The following is a 26,624-nucleotide window of genomic DNA, read 5'->3' as shown; positions in this document are numbered from 1 at the left end:
AGCTCCATTCTGTCCCTGCTATGGTTCTCCAGATCCATCTTGCTGCTGGGCCTTTTTCCTGCAAGCGGTTGGTAGCCAATGCAGCTAATCAATGGCCACTTATGGTCAATTGTTGGAGGCAGACTGGAATTTTCCAGTTGGAAAGCTGGAAAATCCTAGTGGGCCTCCAGTTCCCAAAGGTGGCAGGGTACAGTTCGTCTACCTGGATGTGGCCTCCCAGCGGTAGGCTGGGAGCCAGTGTTCCAGGCAGGCTTAAAGGCCCTCTCTGTCTGCCTGATGCAGCAGCAGCTGCTGGTGGTCACCCCGTGGAAGGGTCCTCCTCACCACCTCCAGTGGTGGTCCAGCTTCTTTAAATTTAAGAAAGTTGGATAGAAGGATCCTCAATTTTGGGGTGTCCTTTCCCTCATTTACCTGTAAGGGCATCCTACTGCTGCTTTCATGCTGCAGGGCCTCTGATTGGCTCTTCAGCTGAGAGACCCCATCCACTGTCCTTAATTAGATGGTGAGCCTGCCCTCTGACCATTAATTGGCTGCTCTGAGGTAAATCATAGTGAGTGAGTGTTTCCCGGACAGTACGAGCTTCTGACCTCCATTTGAGCCTGATGGCAGGGTCAGAAGCCCGCAGGGAGATCCTGCCCAATGTACCAACTGTATTTCCAACCACCAGGACAGTTTCCCACTTCAAGTACAACAGTGTAAGTAAATGAAAACCCAAATGGAGAGCTGGCTGGCACAGTGGGTTACACATTAGTCTTTCACCTCCGGGTTCAAATGTAACCAAACTGATGGAATAGAATCTGCCTGTTGGATGTTAGCGTCCTCAATGTGAAATGATTTCAGGCAGCATCAACTCAGCTCCCAGCAGGCATGGGGCCGCTGCACAAAGGTGGCAGAAATTAATTTGTCCCAATATGAGGAAAAAACACCACACAAGTTAAGTATGAAGGTACTTTTTTGCAGCTGTAGCAGAATTAAGCAAGCTTTGCCCTGAATCTGCTGTGCTATAACAGACCAAGGAGTTCTGGGAGTTGCACTGGTTGGCTGAAATGAAAAATGATCCACTTCCCAGTACTGACATCATGATCTTGAAAAAGATGGAAAACCGTTTTCAGTTGCATTTAATTATTTAGGCATAATTAATGGGTTTGACAAGAAATATAACTGTCCAAACAAATATATTTTAAATATGAGAACTAAGATTTTGTAGTACAAATATGAAACACTTGTGGGCTCTTGGCTTCTGGTGCCTGAAAGGCCAAATGTAACTTGGCAGCTTCACTGAATTTATAAAAGCTCAGGTTCTACACACCTAGATTCAAACAATCCTTGCTTTTTGATGGGTCGTATTTTCTTTCTTATTACTGGCAGTTTGGTTGTATCAATTACTTTTGCTTCCCCATTGCTGTACGTGAACTCAAGTGTTCCATTCCATTCTCCCTGTGCCTTGCATACAATCGTATTTGTCGGATTATGCTTCACTTCAGCTGTAACTCTGCAAGCAAAAAGTGGGAATCAATTTAGAAAGGAAGAAGCAGAACTAGAACCATTTAATAAAATAGTTAAATAGCGTCAAACTTAAATTTATCATCCTTGTGCTTTATACTCCTCCATGGCCTCTCCTCCCTAACTCTGTAACCTCTAACATCCCTACAGTCCTTTGAGAACTGTGTGTTCCTCCAATTCTGGCCTCTTGTACAACCCCAACTTCTTTTGTCCCATCGTTGGTAGCTATACCTTCAGCTGTTTAGACTCTAAATTATGGTATTCCTTTACCTATGCTTCATCTCTATACCTCTCTCTTGTCATTTAAAATGCTCCTTGAAACCTACTGTACCCCTATCGTCAAGCTTTCATCAGCATAATGCCCCATTTTTGGCTGGGTGTCAATTTTTGTCAATTCTTATTCCTGTGAAGTGCCTTGGTCAAGCACCAAGCCAGTATGTCTGGTACCATCCCATTTCTGGGTCATTTTTCCACAAGCGGAATTGGGGTGGGGACAGGAGCAGGTGTGGGGAGCTGCAGGGCAATTAAAACTATTTAAAGACCTATTGCCTAGGGTGACTGAAATTTTCAAGTTGGCCTCCAGATCCCCAGAGGCAGTAGAGAATGGCCTAGCTGCTGGAAGTGTCTTCCCAACAACTGACTAATGGTCTACGCTTCAGACAGGATTTGAGGCCCTGTCCAACTGCCTGGCTTCAGCTGTAACTGCAGGCCAACCTGTGGGGAGGCTTCTCCTCCACATGCATTTTTTTAACTTTAGGTTAAAAATGATGGAGAAGGCACATCCATCTTGGTGCTCTCTGTAGTTTAACTTAAAACAATGCTGCTTCTTCAGTTTTGGGGGCCTCGTGTTGGCCCTCCAGTTTTGAGTCGAGCCACTCACAGTCCTTAATTGGATGATGGAGCTCAATCTCTGGTCTTCAATGGGCCAATTTATGGAAAAATACAGCCAGGTGATTGCTCCCCATACAGTCTGACTCCCATTTGGCCCTGAATCGTGGTCCTGAAGCCTGCAGGGAAAATTCTACACATGGTTTTGACTTGCCTTCAAATTCACATTCCTTCTTGCTGGCCTACATTCAGCCCCACAACCTGCTGAGAGTGTAAACTGCACACGTAAAACTAGGCAGACTACTCCAAATTGCTGCTCACCTATATAACTAAAAAACTCAACAAACTCCACAACAATACCTCTCAGCTGTTATCAAGTATACAGAGGGGAAGATCGCTCTATGCAGTCATAAATAACAAAACAATTTGTATTTAATACAGAGCCTTTAACATAGTAAAAGGTCACAAGGCATTATATAAGCATTTATCAAATAAAATTGGACACTGAGCCACATTAGGAATTATTAGGGCAGAAAACCAAATGCTTTGTCAAAGAGATAGGCTTTAAGGAGCGTCTTAAATGGAGAAAGACAGCAAGAGAGGCAAAGAGTGGGAATTCCAGAGCTTAGGACCTTGGAAACTTTATTGGTGGATTGATTAAAATTGGGAATACTCAAGGGCCAGAATTGGAGAAGCACAGATATCGCATAGGATTATAGGGCTGGAGGAGATTACAGAGATAGGGGACGGAGTCAACCCGGACTTGCGCTAAATGCGGTAGCAGGTGGGTAAAACGGTGTTTTACCCGCCAGTCACCTTATTGTCCCAAAGCCGCCGTGTTAATTATGCATTCCCGGGAAATACACCATTTCCATGGCAGGTAGGCTCTTCTTTGCCTACCATGCCATCACCTCGCCGTTTCATCATTCCGGGTGCCATATTGCACACCTCTCAGTGCTTCCAGCCCATGACGGCTGCAAAAATGACATGGCCTTGAAAGGCAAAAAGACTGCAGCCCCCAGGTTCAATGAGTGCATTTTGGATGCAGTGCAGGCTTGCCGTGATGTCATCTACCCCCACTCTGGCCGCAGGATGCGCAGCAACATCACTAATCTGGCTTGGGAGGCAATGGCAGTAGTGGTGAGCGCCAATGCTCTCCAAAAGAGGATAGCCACCCAGTGCCATAAGAGCATGAATGATCTCCTCCATTCTGCCAGAGTAAGCCAATCTTCTCATCACTCTCAACTCACAAAGCCATCAAACATCCATAGGGCCCTCACTCACTGCCAGTTCAAGGGACATCACCATTCACACACTTTCATTATCCTCATCCCATCCATGGGACCACTCACCACCCACACATGCCAGGCATTTTATCATCTGGCTTGGCAGGGATCCTGCTAACACTCTCTCCATGTCTATTCATGCAAGACAAGCTGGCACACAACAAGAGGGAGCGGTCACAGACCAGTGGAGGAATGCCTAAAATCAAGGACTTTGAAATGGAGCTATCCAGCTGGCCAGTAAGGATCTGGACCATTCCTGTGCTGACAGTGAGGTTGGCAGTGCTCTATCAAGTGAGGGTTCAGCAGTGCAACATCCATCAGACAACAATGCTGTGAGTGATGTGCCCTGTTTCACATGCCACTGCCATGCACTAATTATCTCTCCTTGCTTTTGCAGGCATACTTGGGAAACTGCCAAGGGAGTTCATGACACAGGGCCTCCAATCAAGCCCCGAAGAAACCTCTTAAGAGGAATCTTCTGAAACACTTACTGAATTCCTGTCACAGCGCTTACCTACACTCTCCACCAGCGCTTAGACACACACCTCAGTGGGACCTAGCTTTAGAGTCGCCTCAGGATCACAATCTGGTGAGCACATTGCACAAATCTACAGCAGGCAGCAGCAGGGGCTTCCCAGGTGTCTGGCAGTGGGAGGACTGCTGGAGGCCAGAAAATTGCTGAGTCCGAGTCAGTTGATGAGCCTCTGGACTCGGTCATGTCACAATTGCTGGAGCTGCAAAGGCAAGGTCGGGAACACGAGGAAGGGATGTCCACTGCACTCCTCAGATTGCAAGGCACGATGGAGGAGTGCCTCCATCTTCAGGCTGAGGTGATAGCTCCAGCATGCCAATGCACTGAGGTCAACATTAGTCGGATGGTGGCTGCCATAGAGACCTTGGTCCAGGACGTCGCTCCTGCACCGCTGCCCTGGCTCAACTCCATTGCTGAGGCCATAGTTGGTCTCCAACTGTGTGTACGCGAAAGGGGTGCGGGCCTGTTTGATGTCACTCCAGCCAGGCTTAGGCACCCATTGAGAGGAGGATCAACAGGGGTACTCACTGGAGCCATCCATCCAGGTGTCTCCAGGAGTGTCTGGCCCATCTGAATCCCCACTTCTTGTGACCTCAGCAGCTCCAGCTCCACTGGCCAAGGAGGATGCCACTGCCACACAGCAAGACCTGAAAGCATGCACGGACCCTCCAGGTCTCAGTAGTCCAGGGGACGCCTGCCAAGGTCATCACAGACGGTGCTGCCTCCACCTCCACTGTGGATGTCCGGGGAGCACCAAGATGCTGCAGCAGGGTTAAGAAGATATAGTTGCACGGCCCAGGCACGGGTGTTAATCACTTGTACATAATGTTCACTATAGTCAATAAGGTCCTAAGAATAGCTCCATGTCTAAGGCTTCTTGTTCTGATGAGCAGTGTTCGTGTCACTCAGAGAGGAAACCTTTCTGTACAAGATAAAGGCAAGTGTCTCAGTCCAGGGCCTCTTCCCTGTGTTTTGGGCAGCCTTCATACCAAGGTGATGATCCGGTCTCTACCTGGACACTTAGTGATGCCTTCATCTTGACAGTGCTTAACATTGCTGCCAGAATGTCGTGGACAGACATCATAGAGTTCCATCATTCTCTCTCTGTGCTCTCAGCATCTATAAGGTGGGGCTGGCCCCCATCTCTTCAGCATCTGTGACCAGTGACGCTGTGCTCCTGAAGGGGGCTCAGGTGCTGAAGGTGGACAAAGGATCAGATGCAATTAAAGTTTCATGGTGCGACTCTATGATATGACTCTGATCACAGGGTGCAAGTGAGATGTCCTCAGCCAGACAGGAGTCAGACATTCTCAGGGGCTATGTGAAGATCTATAGAGTGTCCTCACTGCATGTTATCATCGGCCTTCTACAATCAAGTAACTATTAGGGCCTCCACTGCGTCTCCGTGACAGGAGCTTTATCAAAGAGGTATGTGCTCTGCCATAAGCAGACTGGAGTCAAGTGTTCAGAGATTCAATTTGAGTACCTTAGGGTGTCTCCTCATTGCATGTCATTATCATCTTCCACAAACCTAGCAGCTGTGAGGGCCCCCCGAACATGCCTGCCTCGTCTGGCTGGTGCGAGGACCTCATCGCCGTCATCATTGACTTTGAGGACCTCCTTACTCTGATCACCGATGTCCTCCTCATTGGAGGAGACCTCTACCTCCTGCATCTCCTCCCCAGATAGCTCCTCTCCTCATTGCTGCACCAGGCTGTAAAGGGCACAGCAGGCAATGATGATGCATGACACCGTCTGTGGACCATACTGCAGGGCTCCATCAGACCAGTCCAGACACCGGAACCTCATTTTCAACGTCTCAATGGTTTGCTCCACCAAGTTGCAAGTTGCAGCATAAGCCTCACTATTCCTTCACTCTGCAGCAGCCTGAGTCCACTACACAAGTGTCATCAGCTACATCCTCTGCAGGGAGCTCTTGTTCCCATGGAGCCATCCCTGAAGCCTCTGTAGTCCCTGGAAGATGTCAGGGATCTGTGACCAACTGAGAATGTAGGAGTTATGCACACTCCCTGGAAACCATGCGCAGACCTGCAGGATGCGTTTCTGGTGGTTACACACCAGCTGCACATTCCCTGAATGGAATTCCTTGTGGTTGACTTATTTGACCGCGTATTGTGACAGACATCTGAGCACCAGGTGAGTGCAGTTGATCACACCCTGCACCTGTGGGAAACCCAAGATCGGGGCAAATCCAATCGTTCTTGCATCCTGGCCCTCAGGATCCCAGGCAAAATGCTCAAAGTTGTGTGCCCTCGTGAAGATGGCATCCATGACCTCATGGATACATTTGTGCAAGGAGGCTTGTGATATCCCACAGAGGTCACCTGTGGAGTCCTGAAAGGAGCCACTGACATAGAAATTGAGCGCCGCTGTCACTTTCATGGCTACTGGCAGTGGATGCCCTTCATACCCACGTGGCACCAAATCCTGCAGTAGCTGGCAGACGTGACCAACCAGTTCCCTAGACATGCAAAGTCTTCAGCAACACTGGTTTTCCGCCGTATGCAGGAATGAAAGGCTGCATCTATAGACCCTGGGTCTAGCTAGGTGCTGAACAGCGATGGCTCACTGTGGCTCTTCAGTGGAGAGTGTGGGAGCCCCACCTACCCCTTCTTCCAGAGGGTGCTGCTCCCCACTCTGCGCAGCCAGGCACCTCAGTCACTCTCTTCTCTGTTGTCTTCACTCTCTGCACGTCACGAGGCATACAGCTAGTTCACCAGACTCCATGATCCTGATGTACTTGTCTTACAGGATAGGAACATGAGAAAGCCATTCAGCTCGTTGAACCTGCTCTGCCATTCAATATGATCATGGCTGATCGAACACTTCAATGCCTCTCACCCACGCTATCTCCATAACTTTTTACGTTATTGTTATTCAGAAATCTATCAATCGCTACCTTAAACATACTCAATGACTGAGCTTCCATTGCCTTCTTGGTTAGAGAATTCCAAAGGTTCAAAACCCTCTGAGTAAAGAAATTTCTCCTCATCTCGGTCCTAAGTGACTTTCCCCTTATTTTGAAATTATGTCCCCTGGTTCTAGACACCCCAGCCAGGGGAAACATCTTACCTGCATCTACCCTGTCTATTCCTTTAAGTATTTTGTAGGTTTTAATGAGATCACCTCTCATTCCTCAAAACTCTAAAGAATACAAGTCTGATTTCCCCAATCTCTCTTCATAAGACAGTCCTGCCATCCCCAGAACAAGTCTGGTGCACCTTCGTTGCACTCACTCTATGGCAACAATATCCCTTCTAATGTAAGGGAACCAAAACTGCACACAGTACTCCAGGTACAGCCTAACCAAGCTTCCATATAATTGAAGCAAGACTTCACTACTCCTGTACTGAAATCCTCTTGCAATAAAGGCTAACATTCCATTAGCCTTCCTAATTGCCTGCTGCACCTGCATGTTAGCTTTCAGTGACTTATGGACAAGGACACCCAAGTCCCTTTGTACATCTACACTTTCTAATCTCTTACCAATTAGGAAATACTCAGCACATCTGTTCCCTCTACCAAAGTGGATAACCTCACATTTCTCCACATTATATCCATCTGCCATGTTCTTGCCCACTCCTTACATCTGTCCAAATCTTCCTGTAGCTCCTTTACATCTTCCTCACAACACACATTCCTGCCTAGCTTTGCATCATCCACAAACTTGGAAATATTACATTTGGTCCCCACATCCAAATCAATGATACATATTGTGAACAGCTAGGGCCCAAGTACTGATCTTGCGGCATCCCACTAGTCACAGCCTGCCAACGCGAGAATGACCCGTTTATTCCAGTCTCTGTTTTCTGCCTGTTAGCCAATCCCTAATCCATGCCTCCTATCCCATGTGCTTTTATTTTGCCAATCAACCTCCTGTGGGGGACTTTCTCAGATGGCTTTTGAAAATCCAAGTATACTACGTCCATCGACTCTTCTTTTATCAGTTTTGTTAGTAACATCCTCAAAAAACTCCAACAAACTCATCAAACATGATTTCCCATTCACAAATCCATGCTGACTATGCCCAATCAGATCATGGCTATCCAAGTAGCCATTTATCACATCCTTTATAATAGATTCTAGCATTTTCGCTATTACTGATGTAAGGCTAACAGTTTTCTCCCCGTTTTCTCTCTCCCTCCCTTCTTAAATAGTGAGGTGACATTTACTACCTTCCAATCGTCAGGAACCATTCCAGAATCTGTAGAATTTTGGAAAATGATCACCAATGCATCCACTATAGCAACATCTTTCAACACTCTGGGATGCAGAATATCAGGTCCCGGGGACTTATTAAATTAAGGTCTCATTAATTTCTCCAATACAACCTTCTTACTTGTACTAATTTCCTTCAACTCCTCATTCTCCCTAGTCCCTTGGATCTCTAAATCTGGGAGATTTCCTGTATCTCCCTCAGTGAAAACAGACACAAAGCAATCATTTCTCTGCCATTTCTCTATTCCCCATTATTAATTCTTCTGGGTCTGCCTGTAAAGGACCCACATTTGTCTTAGCAAAACGTTTCCTTTTTACATACCAATAGAAGCTTTTACAGTCCATTTTTATGTTTTTTGCTAGACTGCATTCATATTCTATTCTCCCTTTCTTTATCAGTTTCTTGGTCCTCCTTTGCTGTATTCTTAAAAACCTCCCAATCTTCAGGTTTACTCATGCCTTCATAATTTCCTTTATTCAACTTTAACACCCTTCCTTCAGAGTGAACTATCTCACTTTCAAACACAATGTAAAATTCTATCATATTGTGGTCACTCATTCCTAAAGGTTCTTTTACAACAAGATTACTAATTAGCCCTTTTTCATTACATAATACTAGATCTAAAATAGCCTGTCCTTTAGTCAGCTCAACAAGTTTGAAAGAGAGTGGGTTAGCATGGATGTTCTAAGAACCTCTCTTGGTTAAGTCTGAAGGCCCCGTACACATTCCGGAGAGTGCTGGCCACCACTTGGATGGCCAGGGATTAGTGCGCCGCACGGCTGCCCGAAACCCCACCTTCCTCTGCCCACTCCACCTGACCGATTGGCGGCAGCTTTGCCCATTGGACTGCATGCTGTGCTCTCAGCTCAGGCGCAGGCATTCTCCTAACACACACTGCAAGGCTGCACCATTAGCTTGAACCATGGGGCAGACTGGTCCAAACCAGAATGATGACATTGCAAGGGGCTGTGAGTGCCAGTGCTTCATGGCCAGTTTTAGCAAGGAGATTGTACAACGTGCCCAGTCATCCCAACTGTTCTGCAGTCCACTAAAGCGCTCATTAGTTTGTAGTCTGTGCCCAAGAAATGAAAAGCTCTGGAGCGCTTGGTGGCAATTTCAGGCCTCTGCACTGCTTGAGTGGGCAGATAAGCCAAAGGCCCAACTCTAATCATATCAATGTGTTTGTGCCTGAACTGCCTCAGCTGCAAAGGAATGGTCATTTTATTCAATGGCTGCTTCCCTCACCCCAACCTGCACATGCTTGTGCGCTATCTTCAACCACGGGGCAGCCTTTGCCACCCCACCCAACAAAAGTCACCCCTATCCCAGGGCAGCCTTTGACCCCCAACCCTGAATTTGCCTCAACCACAGGACAGCCTTTGTCTCATTGTTGAAGTCCAAAAGGCGTCTCTCGCGAGCGCTCTGCAACGTTACTGTGCACTTACCTTCGAGTTCCTCTCAAAGTGCAGCCCTCTTGGTACATGCCTTTTATATGCAGTTGCGACACACATCAGCATGATTGTGTGCGGATGATCCAGCCGGGGATGGGGGGATGTGTCCAATGGGCTAGCCTTATAATGATATGCTGATGTATTACAATGAGGTTCCCAACGTCCGATGGCAAACCACCATCAAAGGGCTGAGCGGACAATTGCAAACCGGTTTCATAACATCGTGAAACTGAATTTTGGCCTTCTCACCATATTGTCTGCCCACGCCACCGAACACACCTGAGGCCAGCAGGCACAGAAAATTCCACCCAGAGAGTGGTGAAGCCATGGAGAAATTTTAAAACAAAAACGCAAATTTTAAAATCAAATTCTTGCTTAACCAGGAGCCAAAGTAGGTCAGCGAGCATAGGGGTGATAGATGAACAAGACTTGGTGTGAATTAGGACACTGGTAGCAGAGTTTTGGAAGGCCTCAAGTATATGGAGGGCAGAATGTAAGAGGGCAGCTGGGGTGCATTTGAATAGTCAATGTGGACAAGGATAATGTGGTCAACCATTTCATTGGCAACAGACAGATCAAGGCGGGCGAGGAGGGATAGTTTACTTTTCTCACAGTCACATAGGATGTCATTTGTGACTTTGATAAGAGGAAAAGATTATGTTCCATAGTGGAATATACAAATGAATATCACCTGTTCACTCAGTAACTGATGAGCTGCAAGTTCATTACTGCATCCCAATTGGGTCTTACATTTTTACTTAGATCCTTTCCATAACAAAATTTAGTTTTATTACTCATTCTTCATTAACAATAAAATAGTATACTCACACTAAATACAGAATATCATACTGGTGCTGTACACAAATAGCAGTTTCTCTTACTACTGAGTTAGAACAATCATGGACAAATGCAAGAATAATTCAAGCGGGGATTTATTAATGATCTCATGCTCCCAGTGATGAGCCTTGCTTAACAGGAGCATAAGTTGGGAGATGCATACTACAATGCAGCCCTATTTCCAAACTGTGCTCTCATCAAGTACACTGTTGGGAATGTAGGGTAACTGAATGTACTCTATATAATCTTCCACATGCAAAGCCACCATAACCAAGATAGAGGTTTGTAGTTGAACTCTATGACAAGTTATCAGTCTTAATGGTGCTGTGCTACTGAAATATTTCATTGAATTGGAACCAAATTGTTGAAGGTGGCAGGGCAAGTTGAGACAGCACTTAATAAAGCAGACCAGATCTTTATAAATAGATGCATGAAGTACAAAAGCAATGTTATAGGGAAAATGTATAAAACAGTGATTTGATCTTAACAGGAGTATTGGATCCAATTCTGAGCACCACATTTAAGGCAGGATGTAAAGGCATTAGAGTATGCAGAAAAGGTTTATGAGAATGGTTCCAGGGATTAGGGACTTCAGTTATGTGGATAGATTGGAAAAGATGGGGCTGTTCTCCTGAGAAGAGGGAAGGTTGAAAGGAAATTTGATAGAGATGTTCAAGATCATAGGGAGTTTAGACAGAGTAAATGGGAAGTACATGGCGGAAGAATCAAGAGACAGAGGACACCAATTTAAGGTGAATGGCAAAGAAAGAAAGGTAACATGAGGGAAAACAATTTTTATGCAGCGAGTGGTTAAGATCTGGAATACACAGTCTGAGAGTGTGGTGAAGGTAGATTTATTCATTTCTTTCACAGAATCACAGAAAGGTTACGGCATAGAAGGAGGCCATTTGCCCTTTCATGTCTGTGCTGGTTCTCCGAAGAAGCAATTTACTGAGCGCCACTTTACGGCCTTCTCCCTGTAGCCCTGTACATTGTTTCTTTCTCAGATAATAATCCAATGCCCACTTAAGTGCCTTGATTCGAAAGGGAAATGGATAATTGTCTGGAGACAAAATCTGCAGGGCTACAGGGGAAGGGTTGGGAAGCAAGACAAGCTGAGTTGCTCTTGCAAAGAGCGGCATGAGCATTACGGACTGAATGGTGTCCTTCTGTGCTCTAACCATTTGATAAATTTAATTTGGTTGTGCAAATCACATTGAATTAATTTTTTTCTCATTTTACACTGCCATCCCAAGACAAGCGAATTCTTGATAATTCTCGAGAAGGGTATTTCTTTTTCCCTTGTCAATTTTCTGTCTTCCTTCTCTCCTAAAACCACTGAATCTATGCTGGGTACAATTCTGCAGGTCCTTCTGGCATCTCACCAGTATATTACTGCTGAGATTATGAGTTTTGGGGCTTCACAGCCAAGCCTGATTCCAACCTCATCTGACACTTCCAGCATAGGTCAGTGATTTTCCCTCTATTTCTCTGGGGTGTTTGAAATTGATTATGGCCTTCTTACTACAGCTTCAATTAGATGAAGTGACTCAACTGGAGCTCAAACCGAGCACCTTCCGGATTCATTTGGCTCAGTTATTGTCTTAATCACTTAAGTTTTATGAGAAGGTATTACATACACATTAGGAGCAGGAGTAAGCCCCTTGAGCCTGCTCTGCCATTCAGCAAGATCATGGTTGATCTGATTGTAGTCACCTGCCTACCCCAGGTAACCCTTCACTTATCAAAAATTTTCCTACCTTTGCCTTAAAAATATTCAAAGACTCTGCTTCCACTGCCTTTTGAGGAAGAGAGTTCCAAAGACTCAGAATCACATAATTGTTTCAGTGCAGCAGGAGGCCATTTGGCCCATTGTGTCTGCACCGACTCTCCAAATGAGCACTATGACTCCGTGCCATTCTTCTGTCTTTCCCCTGTAACCCTGCACATTATTTCTATTTAAATAATCATCTCATGCCCTCTTGAATGCCTCGATTGAACCTACCTCCACCGCATTTCCAGGCAGTGCATTCCAGACCCGAACCACTCACTGTGTGAAAACGTTTTTTCTCACATTGCATTTGCTTCTTTTGCAAATCACTTTAAATCTGTTACTTCTCATTCTCAATCATTTTACAAGCAGCAACAGTCTCTCCCGATCAACACTGTCCAGCCCCCTCATGATTTTGAACACCTCTATCAAATTTCCTCTTGGCCTTCTACTCTCCAGGGAGAACAGTCCCAACTTCTCCAATCTATCTTCATAACTGAAGTTTCTCATTCCTGGAACCATTTTTGTAAACCTCTTCTGCACTCTCTCTAATGGGTTCAGATCCTTCTTAAAGTGTGGCACCCAGAACTGTACACCAAACTCTAGCTGAGGTCTAACTAGTGTCCTATACAAATTCAGCATAACCTCCTTGCTCTTGTACTCAGTGCCCCTATTACTAAGGCCTAGGATACCTTATGTTTTATTAATTGCTCTCCACCTGTCCTGCCACCTTTAATGACTAATGCTCAACTCTCTGAGAAAAAATTTCTCCTCATCTGTCTTAAGTGAGTGACCCCTTTTTTTAAAAAAGTGACCCCTAGTTCTAGATTCTCCCACAACAGGAAACATCCTCTCCACATCCATCCTGTCAAGATCCTTCAGGATCTTAATGGTTTCAATCAAGTCTCCTCTTACTCTTCTAAATTCCAGTGGATACAAATCTAGCCTGTCCAACCTTTCCTCACAAGACAACCCGCCCACTAATCTTATTAGTAAACCTTCTCTGAACTGCTTCTAACGCATTTACATCCTTCCTTAAATAAGGAGACCAATACTGTACACAGTACTTCAAATGCGATCTCACCAATCCCTTGTACAACTGAAGCATAATCTCCCTACTTCTGTATTCAATTCCCCTCGCAATAAATGATTCTATTATTTCCTAATTACTTGCTGTAACTGCATGCTAGCCTTTTGTGATTCATGCACTAGGGCACCCAGATCCCTCTGAATCTGAGAGCTCTGCAATCTCTCACCATTTAGATAATGTGCTTCTTTTTTATTCTTTTTGCCAAAATTGACAATTCACATTTGCCCACATTATACACCATTTGCCAGATCTTTGCTCACTCGCTTAACTTATCTACGTCCCTTTGTGACCTCCTTATGTCCTCTTCACAACTTACATTCATACCTATCTTTGTGTCATCAACAAACTTAGCAGCCAAACCTTCAGTCCCTTCATCCAAGTCATTAATATAAATTGTAAAAGTTGAGGCCCCAGCACTGATCCCTGTGGAACACCACTCGTTACATCCTGCCAATCAGAAAAGTACCCATTTATGTCTACTTCTGTTTCCTGTTAGCCAATCTTCTATCCATGCCATTAAAAGGGGGTGATATTCTTAACCATTGAATAAGCTGGAAGGGAAAGGAAGTAAGATTTGAATCTGGTCAAGGTCGGATAGAGATATTTATATCTACAGATTTAAATACCTAGCTACAGTAACTACTGAAATAACCTGAGTTCTAAAACTCACAAATTGTGATTGAAGAGAAATGAAAAAAAAAGTCAAAGTGAAAGAGAAATTAACTAAGATCAACTTATTGACATTAAATAAGTTACTTGCAAAAAGATAAATACTTAGTCTGGAATTTTCCTGTCCCGCCGTCAATGGGCTTTTGGGATGGCTCGCCACATCTGCTGCAAGGGAACCCGTGGTGGCAGGGCCAGAAAAGCCCGCCCTTAATTTTTGTGGACTTAATACTACAAATGTAGCCTGTAAACCAACAAATAACAGTGAAGCAGCTTACACACTGGCTACTTTTTATGTGACACTGAGTAAATTACTTAGTTGAAGTTACTTTGGTCACCAAAGGTATGTCTGGTGCTACTTGGGTTTGACTAGATTGATATCCAAGGTGATGTCACTTTTGTGACATCATATTTGTTGTATTTTTAAAATTAATTCTTTAATGGGGCGTGGACATCGCTGGCAAGGCCTGTATTTGTTCCCCATCCTAATTGCCCTTGAAATGAGTGGCTTGTGAGGCCATTTCAGAGGACAGTTAAGAGCCAACCATATTGCTGTGGGTCTGGAGTCACATGCAGGGCAGACCAGGTAATGATGGCAGGTTTCCTTCCTGAAAGGACATTAGTGAACAAGATGGGTTTTTACGACAATCGATGATAGTTTCATGGTTACCGTTACTGTGGGAGGGGTATCAACTTTGGGACTCAAAATGACCTTCCTGAACCAGGCATCAGGGCGAGGCAGGAAAGTATAGTGAGAGCACATAGTTTAAGTTCAGTCTTGGTGCTACTTTTATATTTAAATAATCACCTTCCTCTCTAAATACAATGTAAACTTTTATGACACTGGCATTATTTTTAACATCTTTGCTGCCTTCAGTTATTCAGTTCAATCTGTACTTTTGGTATGTCTTTTAATCCATTTTGGCAAAGGTCTATACTCCTACCACAATTCTTCTCTTTCTTTCCCTTTGAAGTCATTCTTACAGTTTGCTTTTTCCCCTTTTTACCATTTTAATTGTCCTATTCATCCATCTTGGGGACCGCTTACTTGGTTTGCATCTAATTTTCTTGGGTTGATATTTATCTTGCATATTTAACATTATAGTCTTAAAGTTATTCCATCTTATTGTCCACCAAGATCCATCAGAATACTTGCCAGTTAATTTCCCAGGCCTTCAAATTACGCTCTGCAACAATTGTAAATGAATGGTTAATGTGTTTATGTGAAATCCCATTCCTGTTACTCTAATGGAGTTCTTCAATTTATTTTACACATATTAATTTAATGCTTTAGATAAATTAGGAGAGACAGGAATTTGACTAATGCATAAAGTGTTCCATTTAAAGCTGATAAATTTGTAAATGCAGACACATCGGAGTCTGCAAAGGAAAGTGAAATGATGGCAATAATCTATCTCATTGTTTCGCAAAGTAGAGAAGGCCATCGCAAACAAATAAATCATTTTTTCCCTTTAGATTTCAGAAAATAAGAGATTAATAAAATAGAGTATCTTGTTGGACCAGAAATATTTTGAGTTGAGTCAAAGAGGTCAACAGCACAGAAAAAGGCCCTTCGGCCCATCAAGTCTGCGTCAGTCAAACAAGTACCTAACTATTCTAATCCCATTTTCCAGCACCAGGCCTGAAGCCTTGTATGCCATGGCATTGCAAGTGTACATCCAAATACTTCTTAAATGTTTTGAGGGTTTCTGCCTCCACCACCCTTTCAGGCAGAGAGTTCCAGATTCCCACCACCCTCTGGGTGAAAAAATTCTTCCTCACATCCCCTCCAAACCTCCTGCCCCTTACCTTAAATCTATGCCCTCTGGTTATTGATCCCTCCACCAAGAGGAAAAAGTTCCTTCCTGTCTACCCTATCTATGCCCCTCATAATTTTATACACTTCAATCATGTCCCTCCTCAATCTCCTCTGCTCCAGGGAAAATAACCCCAGTCTATCCAATCTCTCCTCATAACGAAAACTCTCGAGCCCACGCATAATCCTGGTAAATCTCCTCTGCACTCTCTCTAGTGCAATCGCACTCTTCCTATAATGCAGATTCCAGAACTGCACGCAATGCTCTAGCTGTGGCCTAACCAGGGTTTTATATAGTTCCAGCATAATCTCCCTGCTCTTATATTCTATGCCTCAGCTAATAAAGGCAAGTATCCCATATGCCTTCTTAACCACCTTATTTACCTGTCCTGCTAGCTTAAGGGTCCGGTGGACATGCACACCAATGTCCCTCTGATCCTCTGTACTTCCCAGGGTCCCACCATTCATCGTGTATTCTCGTGCCTTGTTTGCCCTGCCCAAGTGCATCACCTCACACTTATCTGGATTAAATTCCATTTGCCACTGATCAGCCCATCTGACCAGCCCGTATATATCCCCCTGTAATCTAAGACTATCCTCCTCACTATTTACCACCCCAACAATTTTCGTATCATCCGTGAACTTACTGATCAACCCTCCTAGAGTCAAGTTTAAATCGCTTATATATACCACAAACAGCAAGGGACCCAACATCGAATCCTGTGGAACCCCACTGGACATAGGAATCCAGTCACAAAAACGCCCCTCGGCCATCACCCTCTGCTTCCTGCCACTCAGCCAATTCTGGGTCCAATTTGCCAAATTATCTTGGATCCCATGGGCTCTTACCATTGTTATCAGTCTCCCATGCGGGGCCTTATCAAAAGCCTTGCTGACGTTCAAGTAGACTACATCAAATGCATTGCCCTCATCTACACACCTGGTCACTTTTTTTCGAAAAATTCAATTAAATTGGGCAGACATGACCTCCTCTTAACAAAGCCATGCTGACTGTCCTTGATTAATCCCTGCCTCTCTAAGTGTAGATTAATTCTGCCCCTCAGATTTGCTTCCAATAGTTTCCCCACCACTGAGGTTAGACTGACTGGCCTGTAGTTCCCTGGTTTATCCCTTCCTCCCTTCTAGAATAATGGTACCACAGTGGCTGTCCTCCAGTCCTCTGGCACCTCTCGTGGCCAGAGAGGTATTGAAAATTATTGCCAGCACCCGTGCTCTCTCCTCCCTTGCCTCACTCAACAGCTTGGGATACATTTCATCTGGGCCTGGAGACTTATCTACTTTTAAGCCTGCCAGATCACTTAGAACCACCTCCCTTTCAATGCTAATTTCTTTAATTATATCACAGTCCTTCTACCTGATTTCCATACCCACGTCGTCCTTCTCACTTGTGAATGCCGTCACAAAGCATTAATTTGGAACCCTACCTACGTCTTCCGGCTCCACACACAAATTACCACTATGGTCCTTAATGGGCCCTACTCTTTCCCTAGTTATCCTCTTACTCTTAATGTGCTTGTAAAATAACTTTGGATCTTCCTTTATTTTACCTGCCAATGTTTTTTCATGCCGCATTTTTGCTCTCTTAATTTCCTTTTTAAATTTCCCCCCTACATATTCTATACTCCTCTAGGGCTTCAGCTGTCTTGAGCCCTCAGTATCTGCCATAAGCCTCCCTTTTTCTCTTTAATCAATCCTGTATATTCCTCGACATCCAAGGTTCCCTGGATTTGTTGGTCCTACGCTTTGTCTTTACTGGAATATGTTGACCCTGTAGTCTCCCTATTTCCTTCTTGAATGAGTCCCACTGCTCTGACACAAATTTATCTAAAAGTAGCTGCTCCCAGTCCAATCTGGCCAAATCATATCTGATCTTATTAAAATCAGACTTCCTCCAATTTAGAACTCTGATTTCTGGCCCATCCTTGTCCTCTTCCATAACAAATTTGAATCTAACGGAGTTATGATCACTATCTGCAAAATGCTCCCCCACTGATACCTCTACCACTTGCCTGGCCTCATTCCCTAAAATTAAGTCCAGGACTGCCCCGTCTGGTAGGGCCTTGTACGTACTGCCTTAAAAGGCTCTCCTGGATGCATTGAGTGTAAAGAACAGGGATTTGACACAGAGGTGGGTGACCAATGATTGCAGAAAATAAATCTTAAAAGACATACAGCCAAACTGTGCTTTTATTGTGTCCAGTGTGATGGGAATTTAGGTCTGTGAGTACCTCTTTAAAAATGGTACAATTTTAATGATGGGAGACACAGCACAGGAACACTTCACATTTAAAATATTTTGTATAATATTACCCATAGTCTGCTGCATCCATTTTAGGCCTTTAGTAATAAGGCCGGGTGGTCTAAAGTGCTGGATTAAGGCTCCAGCCTCTTGGAGGTAAGGCTTTGAATAACACAGCTGCCAAGGACCTCGTGTGTTAGCTATGGCTCAGTTTCATTCTCATCTCAAGTTTCTGGGTTCAAATTCCACTCCAGGGCTTGAGCACAAAAATGTATGCTGACACTCCAATGCAGAACTGAGGGAATTGTTGCACTGTTGGAGGTACTGACTTTTGGATGAGATGTTAAATCGAGCCCCTAGCTGCCTGCTCAGGTGGATGTAAAAGGTCTTCATGCTCACCGTTAGAATGGGGTAAATTGGTCAGCAACTTCTGGCATTTGCACACGTGCAGTTAAACACACAAATCTAGAAGTTGCTGGCAGAGATACCCATTCATCCTCATGCTGCCCTGTTATAGCCCTTGCTGATGGGCTCTGCACTGAAATGAATGGAACAGCATGAACTTGGGCTGTTTTTCCACTAAAAACAACGTTCAAGATAATTGCTGATGGACAACTTCTCGGGCCCCAAAAACTTAATTTGAAAAACATGGAGTCTTGTTCTGTCAGAAGACTAATACTGCTGGAGACTTTTTTAAAAATTCATTTTACCCTTTCTCCATGTTTCTTTTGTCCCTTTCTCTTATTTGCATCTGTATTTCCAAATCTTTATTTAGCTATCTGTACATCATTTAAATATAATTTCATATAATCCAAATCATGCTTTATACTTCCTGGTTTGGATTCTGTGGGCTGGATTTTCTTAGTCTTGCCAGCATCCCGATATCAGGACCATTCCCGCTGGAGGTTGGAGCACGTTGAACATCAGCATTTTGCGGGTGGTGATCAAAGAGCCGTCTTTGCGATATTCATCCAATTATAGACAGCAGATGTGAGCAGGAGGCAAGGAGGTGGGAGATAGCTCCAGTTAATGGGCACCCGTCCAGATTCAAAGTGCAAGCTGCCAGAGAGAATTAGCCCTAAGGGAACATGCTTTCAGAGCAATAGCATGGTAATCCATCGTGCTAGGCCTCAAGGTTCCTCAATACCTCCTTGGGGATAATGATAAAGACGGTCGAGCCAGGAGGAACATTTTGTTTCCGGAGAGTGGCAGGAGGAAGCCTGTCAGGCAAACAAAAGGAGATATGGCTAGAGGTTAGCAGCCACAGCATGGTTTGCAGGACTTGGGTCCAAGTGCTTCAATTACCTTCTGATGTCTGGCATGGTGCGTATGAAGCAAAGCCAAGCTGTCATTGGTATCTTGCAGGAACAGCACATCCCTGAGAGGAGGGCTTCAAGGCAAGCAGTGATTAGATATACTGAGAAGATTATTACCCATTGCCAACCCTCAAGAGAAAGGAGAAAAGCAATGTAAGCCCAGGCAAAATGCAATGACAGGAGCACCACTTCTGATAGTGGATCATGATGGACAAATGAGGTGACCTCTCCATCCTCACATTTCAGGAGAGATGGGCACACAACACCCATGAGAGGAGTCATTCATGTGGGGGAGGTAGCTAAGCTGGAAATATTGACATTCATGGAGGCCCATTGAGATTGAAAGAGTTGCCACAGTGCAGGTAGTCAAAGACGACTAGATTGTTGTGCGGTAGAGAGTGAAAGTTTATTGAATGCTCCATGGTTGCACTTCAGAGCAGCTTCCAACTCTATGAAGTCATTTCCAATAGATGCCACTTGATGAATTGAAAGAAATCTACTAAAGTGCCTGCTGAGACGAAGGCATGCGAGTTGCTGACGTTTTTTCTCTCACATAAAGCTCGTGCCGAAAGATCAGCAGCAACCAATGTGGAGGTCAAGACTGCCTCAGAGGACAACTTGCAATCTGAGGAACCACCATCATTGGAGGCAAGTGCACCCTCCACCAGCAGGGATACACTTCAGTGGGGCCTCCAGTGACTTTGGAACAAGTGGCTCAAAGTGAGAATCACAGCATACGTGAGCAGGAGCAGCTGACTGAGGCAGAGGCCGCTTTGGGCAGTCCCATCAGAGGATGGAGGGCAGCACCTGTTATGCTTACTCAGCTGGAGATCCTGAGCCTCGGGGGCCACATACAAGACCGTGCTAGTGGAGTAGCAAAATGGAGAAGTCCATTCATGGCATGAATGCTAAACCCCACGAGTAATGAATTTGTCCTCATACTGTGGAGAGGGGCCTGATTTACAGTCTTCAGTTGGAGGACCTACTCTACTCAGGAGAAGTGTTCTAGATCAAGGCATCCCTGGCTTCACTGCTATCATGGTCAGTGTGTTGCCACATGAGTCCAATCTCTGGGTTGGCTTGGTATGTCACCGGTTGATCCTCACCGAAATCTTCAACCTCCAATGAGGGCATGTTCTTCCCTCAGACCTCCTCCAGTTCCACTCCTCTCTGGAAGGCCATGCAGTGCAGAGCACAGAAGACCACAATAATGTGGGAAACCCTTGAGGGGGTGCACTGCAGGATACCCCACCAGAACTGTATTTTAGCAGGCTGATGGTCTACTCAATAGTAGCCCTTTATGCTGAGATGGCATTGGTTATATTGCTCTTGTGCTTCAGTTGTGGCGCCTCACACTGGGGTCAGCAGCCATCTCTTCAATGGGTACCCCTTGTCCATCAGGAGTTATCTATGATGGCTGTGTGTCAAAATAAATGGCTGCAGCACCTGTGACTGCCTTAGAATGAATTAGTGAATGATGACAGCTGCCAGGAAACCTCATGCACACTTGAGAGAAGCGCTCATGATGATTGCACAACAGCTGAACATTTATGGAGTGGAAGCCATCCGTGTTGATAACTGCTCCAACCTGAGACTATGGGGCTTTGATGGCAACAAGTGATCATTCCCTGTTCCTGAAGGAATCTCGTCATTGAATCTCCACAACCCTCTATACCCGACTGGCTGCATCTGTGCTGAAGGCAACCGAGTCAGATGTCCCTGTCAGCTACGATATGCAGCTTTGGGCAGCTGATTACAAGATCCCATGTAGTCAGCTGCTGAGCCCTGAAAGGAGGTGGAAGCTAGAACATTCAAGGTCACCATCAGCTTGACAGCTACTGGCATAGATTGTACTCCTGCGCCTTGTGGCACAAAATTGTCCTGAGCGCAACTCAGCCACCAGGTGCCTAGGTAGGCAAAGCCATCGGTGGAACTGCTGCTCTAACATGCTCAGGAAGCTGATCTTCTGCTGATACACTCAATTCAGTTGCTTTCACCTTTTGGACTTGTGCTGCCCCTGCTGCATCCATGTGCATCATGTGACTGTCTTTGTTGCTGGACCTGCTGCTCCTCCCATTGCTCCAGCACATCTCTGAGTAGGTGGCCCTCATTATCAGAGACAGTCTCAGACACTAGGACCTCAGCGGTCAAACTTCCTTTGCCCGTCTTTGAAAGAAATGTTCTCCAATACCCTTCCTCTGTCACCAATTCCAATCGTACAGTTCTGTTTCAAAAATGGCTGATTAGTGAATGTGCATGAGCTGCTGCTTGATGATTCCTCCTTTTAGACATATTTTAAATGGATGCCACTTTAGTCAAGGGTTGCCTGTTGTGCAGCCACCTCATCTGCTTCGATGAGGTGTTACTACAGTGTGGAGTCCTGACATCTCTGGTAAAATATTATTGCTAATTAAGCTATCTTTCAATTGCCTCCATAACAAGCCCAATTGCCAGCCAGCCACTACCAGGTGGGTGGTTGTCACTACAGAGAAGCCACCTCTGGAAAACTCATGCAGAGGTGGTTTTATGTCAGGTGACTGGCACACTGTGCTGCAGCTCAAATTTGCCTGCTTGCCCACCATCTAACCCACCTCTACTGCCATGTTAAGATCCAGGTATATCTCAATGAGGATTCTTCAGTCTGATTGGCTGAAGAGCCTGCAGTTACTTGCCCTGGTCACAAACACTAAGTATTCCCTGGACAAGATGTGGTGCTGAAACAGACAACAGATGAAAAAACAGACAACACATGAGAGGAGTCTGCACTCTAAAGCCCAGGGAAATTTTGTGGGCAGCTGTTAGCAAGGTGTGTGCAGTTCTTTTGTTGCTGACTGCAAAATCTGGACCATTAAAAGCAGCATGTATTAAATGCTGCTGTTTATATTCTGCTTTCAGTTGAAGGCTGCTGTTGTGAGCATCATTGGCTGATCAAAGTCTGAGAAATATCACTTTACCCTTCCTGTGATCTGTATTCAGTCATCAGGACTAGGGGCAGCAGCTTATGGTCGGCGAGCGGGGGCGGGGCCCAATCGCCAAACATAAAATGACAAGGGGATATGTTGGGTGTGCATCCCGACGTCACCCCACTTCATTTAGATTCTCAGTTGGGCATGCCATTAAAAAACTAATTAAGATGATTAATGGACCTGCCCGTCCAACCTTAAACCTTTGGAAAAAACATGAAACCTCATCCACGGGCGGGATGAGGTTTCATGAGAGTATTTAAATTTTTAAGAAATGTTTCAATAAAAGTGATGGACATGTCCTGACTCATGTGAAAGTGTCACAAGAGGGGACATGGCAGGGAATTTTTTTTATCACCTTTATTTAAAGTTTTCAATCAGAGCCGATCTCCCTGAGGTAGTACTTTGCCTCAGGGAGATCTGTGCGTGAAAGAGCACTCCACCAGCTGAGGGAATTCCCCCCCCCCCACTGGCCGCACAGCACTTCCTGGTGGATGTCACGCTGGGCGGGCCTTAATTGGCTCACCCACATAAAATGGCAGCCCCCACCCCCACCGCCGACTGGGGGCTCCAATCGGAAGGCCGCCCACCTGTGCCTGTTCCCACACTTCCCGTCCAACAGGGGGAAAATATTGCCCTAGGGGTAAAGAAAAGGGCTGCTGTTCAGAGCACTATTTGATCATCAAGGATAAGGTAGTGGAATAGAGAGCATGCTTGTGAATTCAGTGGCATTGGGGTAATTGTGAAAAGTATATAGCTGATGAGGTTGTTGTTGGATTCAGAAAAAGAGAGCCCAACTCAAAGAGTACATATTGAGAACTGAAAGTGGGCAAGTGTTGGGAGTAAGTGTTGGGGATTGGGCTACAGGAAGTAAATGCAAAAAGAGCAGAGAACTAACACAAGGTAACAGTACTAAATAGGCTTTAAATAATGGATACAGCTAGGAATGTTTGACAAAAGGGAACATTGAGGACAAGTCTGAGCAATTTCATAGCATGAGATTAAAAAAGAGAAAAGCTGCATTATTAGGAGATCAGCAGTAACTAGCAAATACATGTTGAAGTATTTGGTTCACTTTTCTTCAAATTGGAGTGTTTAAGATCAATCTGAACTAACCAAACTATTTATTTTGTTCCAACCCACCCCACCCCCAGCTCCCTAATCAAAGTAATTTTAATTAGGCTGACCCCTCTCTTTGGCCTTTTTATTCTCTACCCGAGCAGCATGGTCACTTGCTCCCAAATCCTCGACTTCCCACTGGAACATTCTACCCCATGATCAATGTTAATTTGCCCGGGTTTTTTTCTCCCTTTATCTTCATCTTTGAATCTCTGTCAAACAATTCAGCTGACACCGGGGAGTCAGTCACTGAACAGGGAACTGTGATCCAGCATCGTAACATTTGGTAATACAATAGATGGTCCCTCCCCCTGATTTTTGCCAGCCTGTTAAAAACAGGTGGCATAGACTTTGTGCAATTGTGTAAAACTGGTGAAAGTGAATTGGCAGCCCAATTTATATCTCTCTGGTTTTATTTACATTGACTTCAATGGATTTGCTGTGGCTTGTTTTACATTTGCCACACAAAGTCAAAATATACCCCATAAAATCTAAATTTGTACATTAGTAAAAGCTGGGAAGTAACTGTATGTAAGGAACTGCTATTCACCTCAAATGGTCAATTGTCCCTTGTGGCTTACACTGATTCCAGCAGGCGTAAGAATTCATAATTTACAAAATCAGTTTTTTTCTTCAATAAAACACTGTTTTCACAATTTTATTAATGTGTAGGAAGCTTTTATAAATTACCTGTGCACCTTCCCTCCATAGAAAGGCTTTGTATGGAATGTGACAGCAGCAGAGTAACCGGACTTGGCACAGTTAATGCTGACTTTACCCCCCAGTTCTACCCAGGGGACTGTAAGTATCGAACGTGCATAGGCACATGGCAGTGTAAAAACATAATCTTCATCATGCTCCCCAAGGAAAAGGACACCTGTAAAAGATGGGAAGGCACTGAAATGATACATAATGATACATAGGGTTATGTAGCACTTATTGTCCAAGTGAACAACAGAAAATGTGGGAAAGAAAATGAAAGAGACAAATTATACAGATTAAGCATTTTATATATCTCATTTTCCCTGCATGTGTTGTATTGTTTCTACACATTTTATGAAAAATATAGGTTGAAAACACATGTGCAGGTTTTGCTGACTGTGGGCTGTACTTTTTTTTTGTAACAATTCTTTATTAACATGGCTGTGATAAAGTGTTGCTGTGTTTAGCAGCTTTTAAAGTAGATAATTCGCCAGATCCAGATTAAATGTATCCCAGGCTGTTAAGAAAAGAAAGAGACAAAATAGCAGAAATGTTGACCATCATTTTCCAATCCTCTCTGATTTCAAAGATGATGCCAGAGGACTGCTATAATTGTATTGTTGTTTCAAAGGAATAAGGGGATAAACTAAGTAATTAGAGTCAACCTGAGTATGATGGTGGTCAAATTATTGGAAAAATTTCTGAGGGGCAATCAGTTAGGAAGGCATGGATTAATCATGGGCTGTCAGATTTGGATAGATTTGTTAAGAGAAGGTTGTGTTTGACTAAGTTGACTGGAATTCTGAAGATTTAACAAGGAGGGTCGTGGAGGATAGCATGCTTGATGTAGTCTACATGGATTTTAGCAAGGTGTTTTGATAAGGTCCCACTTGACAGACTGGTAGCAGTCCATGGAATCCAAGGAAAAGTGGCATGAAGCAAAGGATAATGGTTGAAAGATGTTTTTGAGACTGGAAGGCCATCTCCAGTGGGGTTCCACTGGGCACATTGCTTGCTCCCTTGCCTTTTTGCTATATATAACAATGATTTGAACTTGGATGTTGGGGATAATAATTAAGGAGTTTGCAAAAATTGGCCATGTGGTTGATGATAAAGAAGAAAGCTGTAGCCTCCAGGAAGAAATCAATGGGCAAGTCAGGTAGGCAAAACAGTGGCAACTGGAGTTCAAGCCGGAGAAGTGTGAGGTAATGCATTTGGGGAAGGCCAACAAGGCAAGAGAATACACAATAAATGTTAGGTTACTGAGAAGTGTAGAAAAACATAAACCAAAAAAGAAAACCTGTATCCAACAAATGTATAGCTAGTTAAGATCAAGCCTGAATCAGTAATTTATTCCTGGGAATGATGTGCAGCCATTCTTTACAGCTGTCATATGTAAACATTACAGTATATCTGCTGACATAATGTTTCAAAGTGTAAACATTTTTTCTCCACAGATTTTGCAACTAGAAGGCTCTAATGTGAAAATACAACTCTACTATTCAGTGTTGTCAATACTTAATCAATTTAGATATTCTTGATGAGAGTACCATGGTCCCGTTTTCTTATTAACACTGATTTTCAGCAGAGAGGTATATCTCATCCCGTTGCAAATTTTAGCAAAAGGTTGCCATGGATCATATCGACCTGTGAAACACCTGCAACAGGAGGAAAATATACCCAAAAAGAGGGTACTCTGAGGTCAGAGTTGGCATTCATTATATCTGCACTTTTAAAAAATCTTTCAGAACTAAACTGCAAGTTAAAACTCACAAAAAATGAAAACATCTAAGGCTTATCAAATATGTGCACAGAATATTATGAAATGTAAAGGGTGTACACAGGACTTGCCAGTAATGATCAATGAAAGATATGTGCTGACATTGCACTTATTGATGGGAGAAAAGGATTTACTTGCACCAGCATAATTAATAGTAATCAGATTTGAGGCTCTAGCCGTAAGCTTGTGATAGTGTAGAACGGAATCCATGCATACAGTGTTATCTCTATCTTCAAGTGGACAAAGTAGCTAACTCTCTCTGACTGAGCCATTTTCTAGAATGTTTTTATCCTGGCGTTATAAGGGGAGCAACCACACTTAATAAATGGCAAAAAAAAGTGCACTGGCATGAGGTTTGAAGGGGAGTACACAGAGGAACAGACAGGATAAATCACTGTCAATAGTTCCAATAAACAGTGACAAAGATCAAAGTCAATATAAATTAATTTATCAGACCTGCCGAA

General features: G+C 44.2%; 1 protein-coding gene across 2 annotated transcripts in view; it reads right to left on the bottom strand.

Annotated features, from left to right (window-relative positions):
- The window catches only part of LOC121276445 (oxysterol-binding protein-related protein 10-like), a 246,346-nt gene that overhangs the window by 5,652 nt on the left and 214,070 nt on the right, over positions 1–26,624 (bottom strand). For both annotated transcript variants that reach the window (XM_041184858.1, XM_041184857.1), the window contains exons 9-10: positions 24,369–24,555; positions 1,310–1,492 (exon numbers count right to left, since the gene is read on the bottom strand). In XM_041184858.1, the coding sequence (XP_041040792.1) occupies positions 1,310–1,492; positions 24,369–24,555 (370 nt within the window). The remainder of the gene's footprint in view (positions 1–1,309; positions 1,493–24,368; positions 24,556–26,624) is intronic.

This window comes from Carcharodon carcharias, chromosome 3 (genome assembly GCF_017639515.1).
Source record: "Carcharodon carcharias isolate sCarCar2 chromosome 3, sCarCar2.pri, whole genome shotgun sequence".
NCBI lineage: Eukaryota > Metazoa > Chordata > Chondrichthyes > Lamniformes > Lamnidae > Carcharodon > Carcharodon carcharias.
This window is presented reverse-complemented; position numbering and strand designations above follow the sequence as displayed.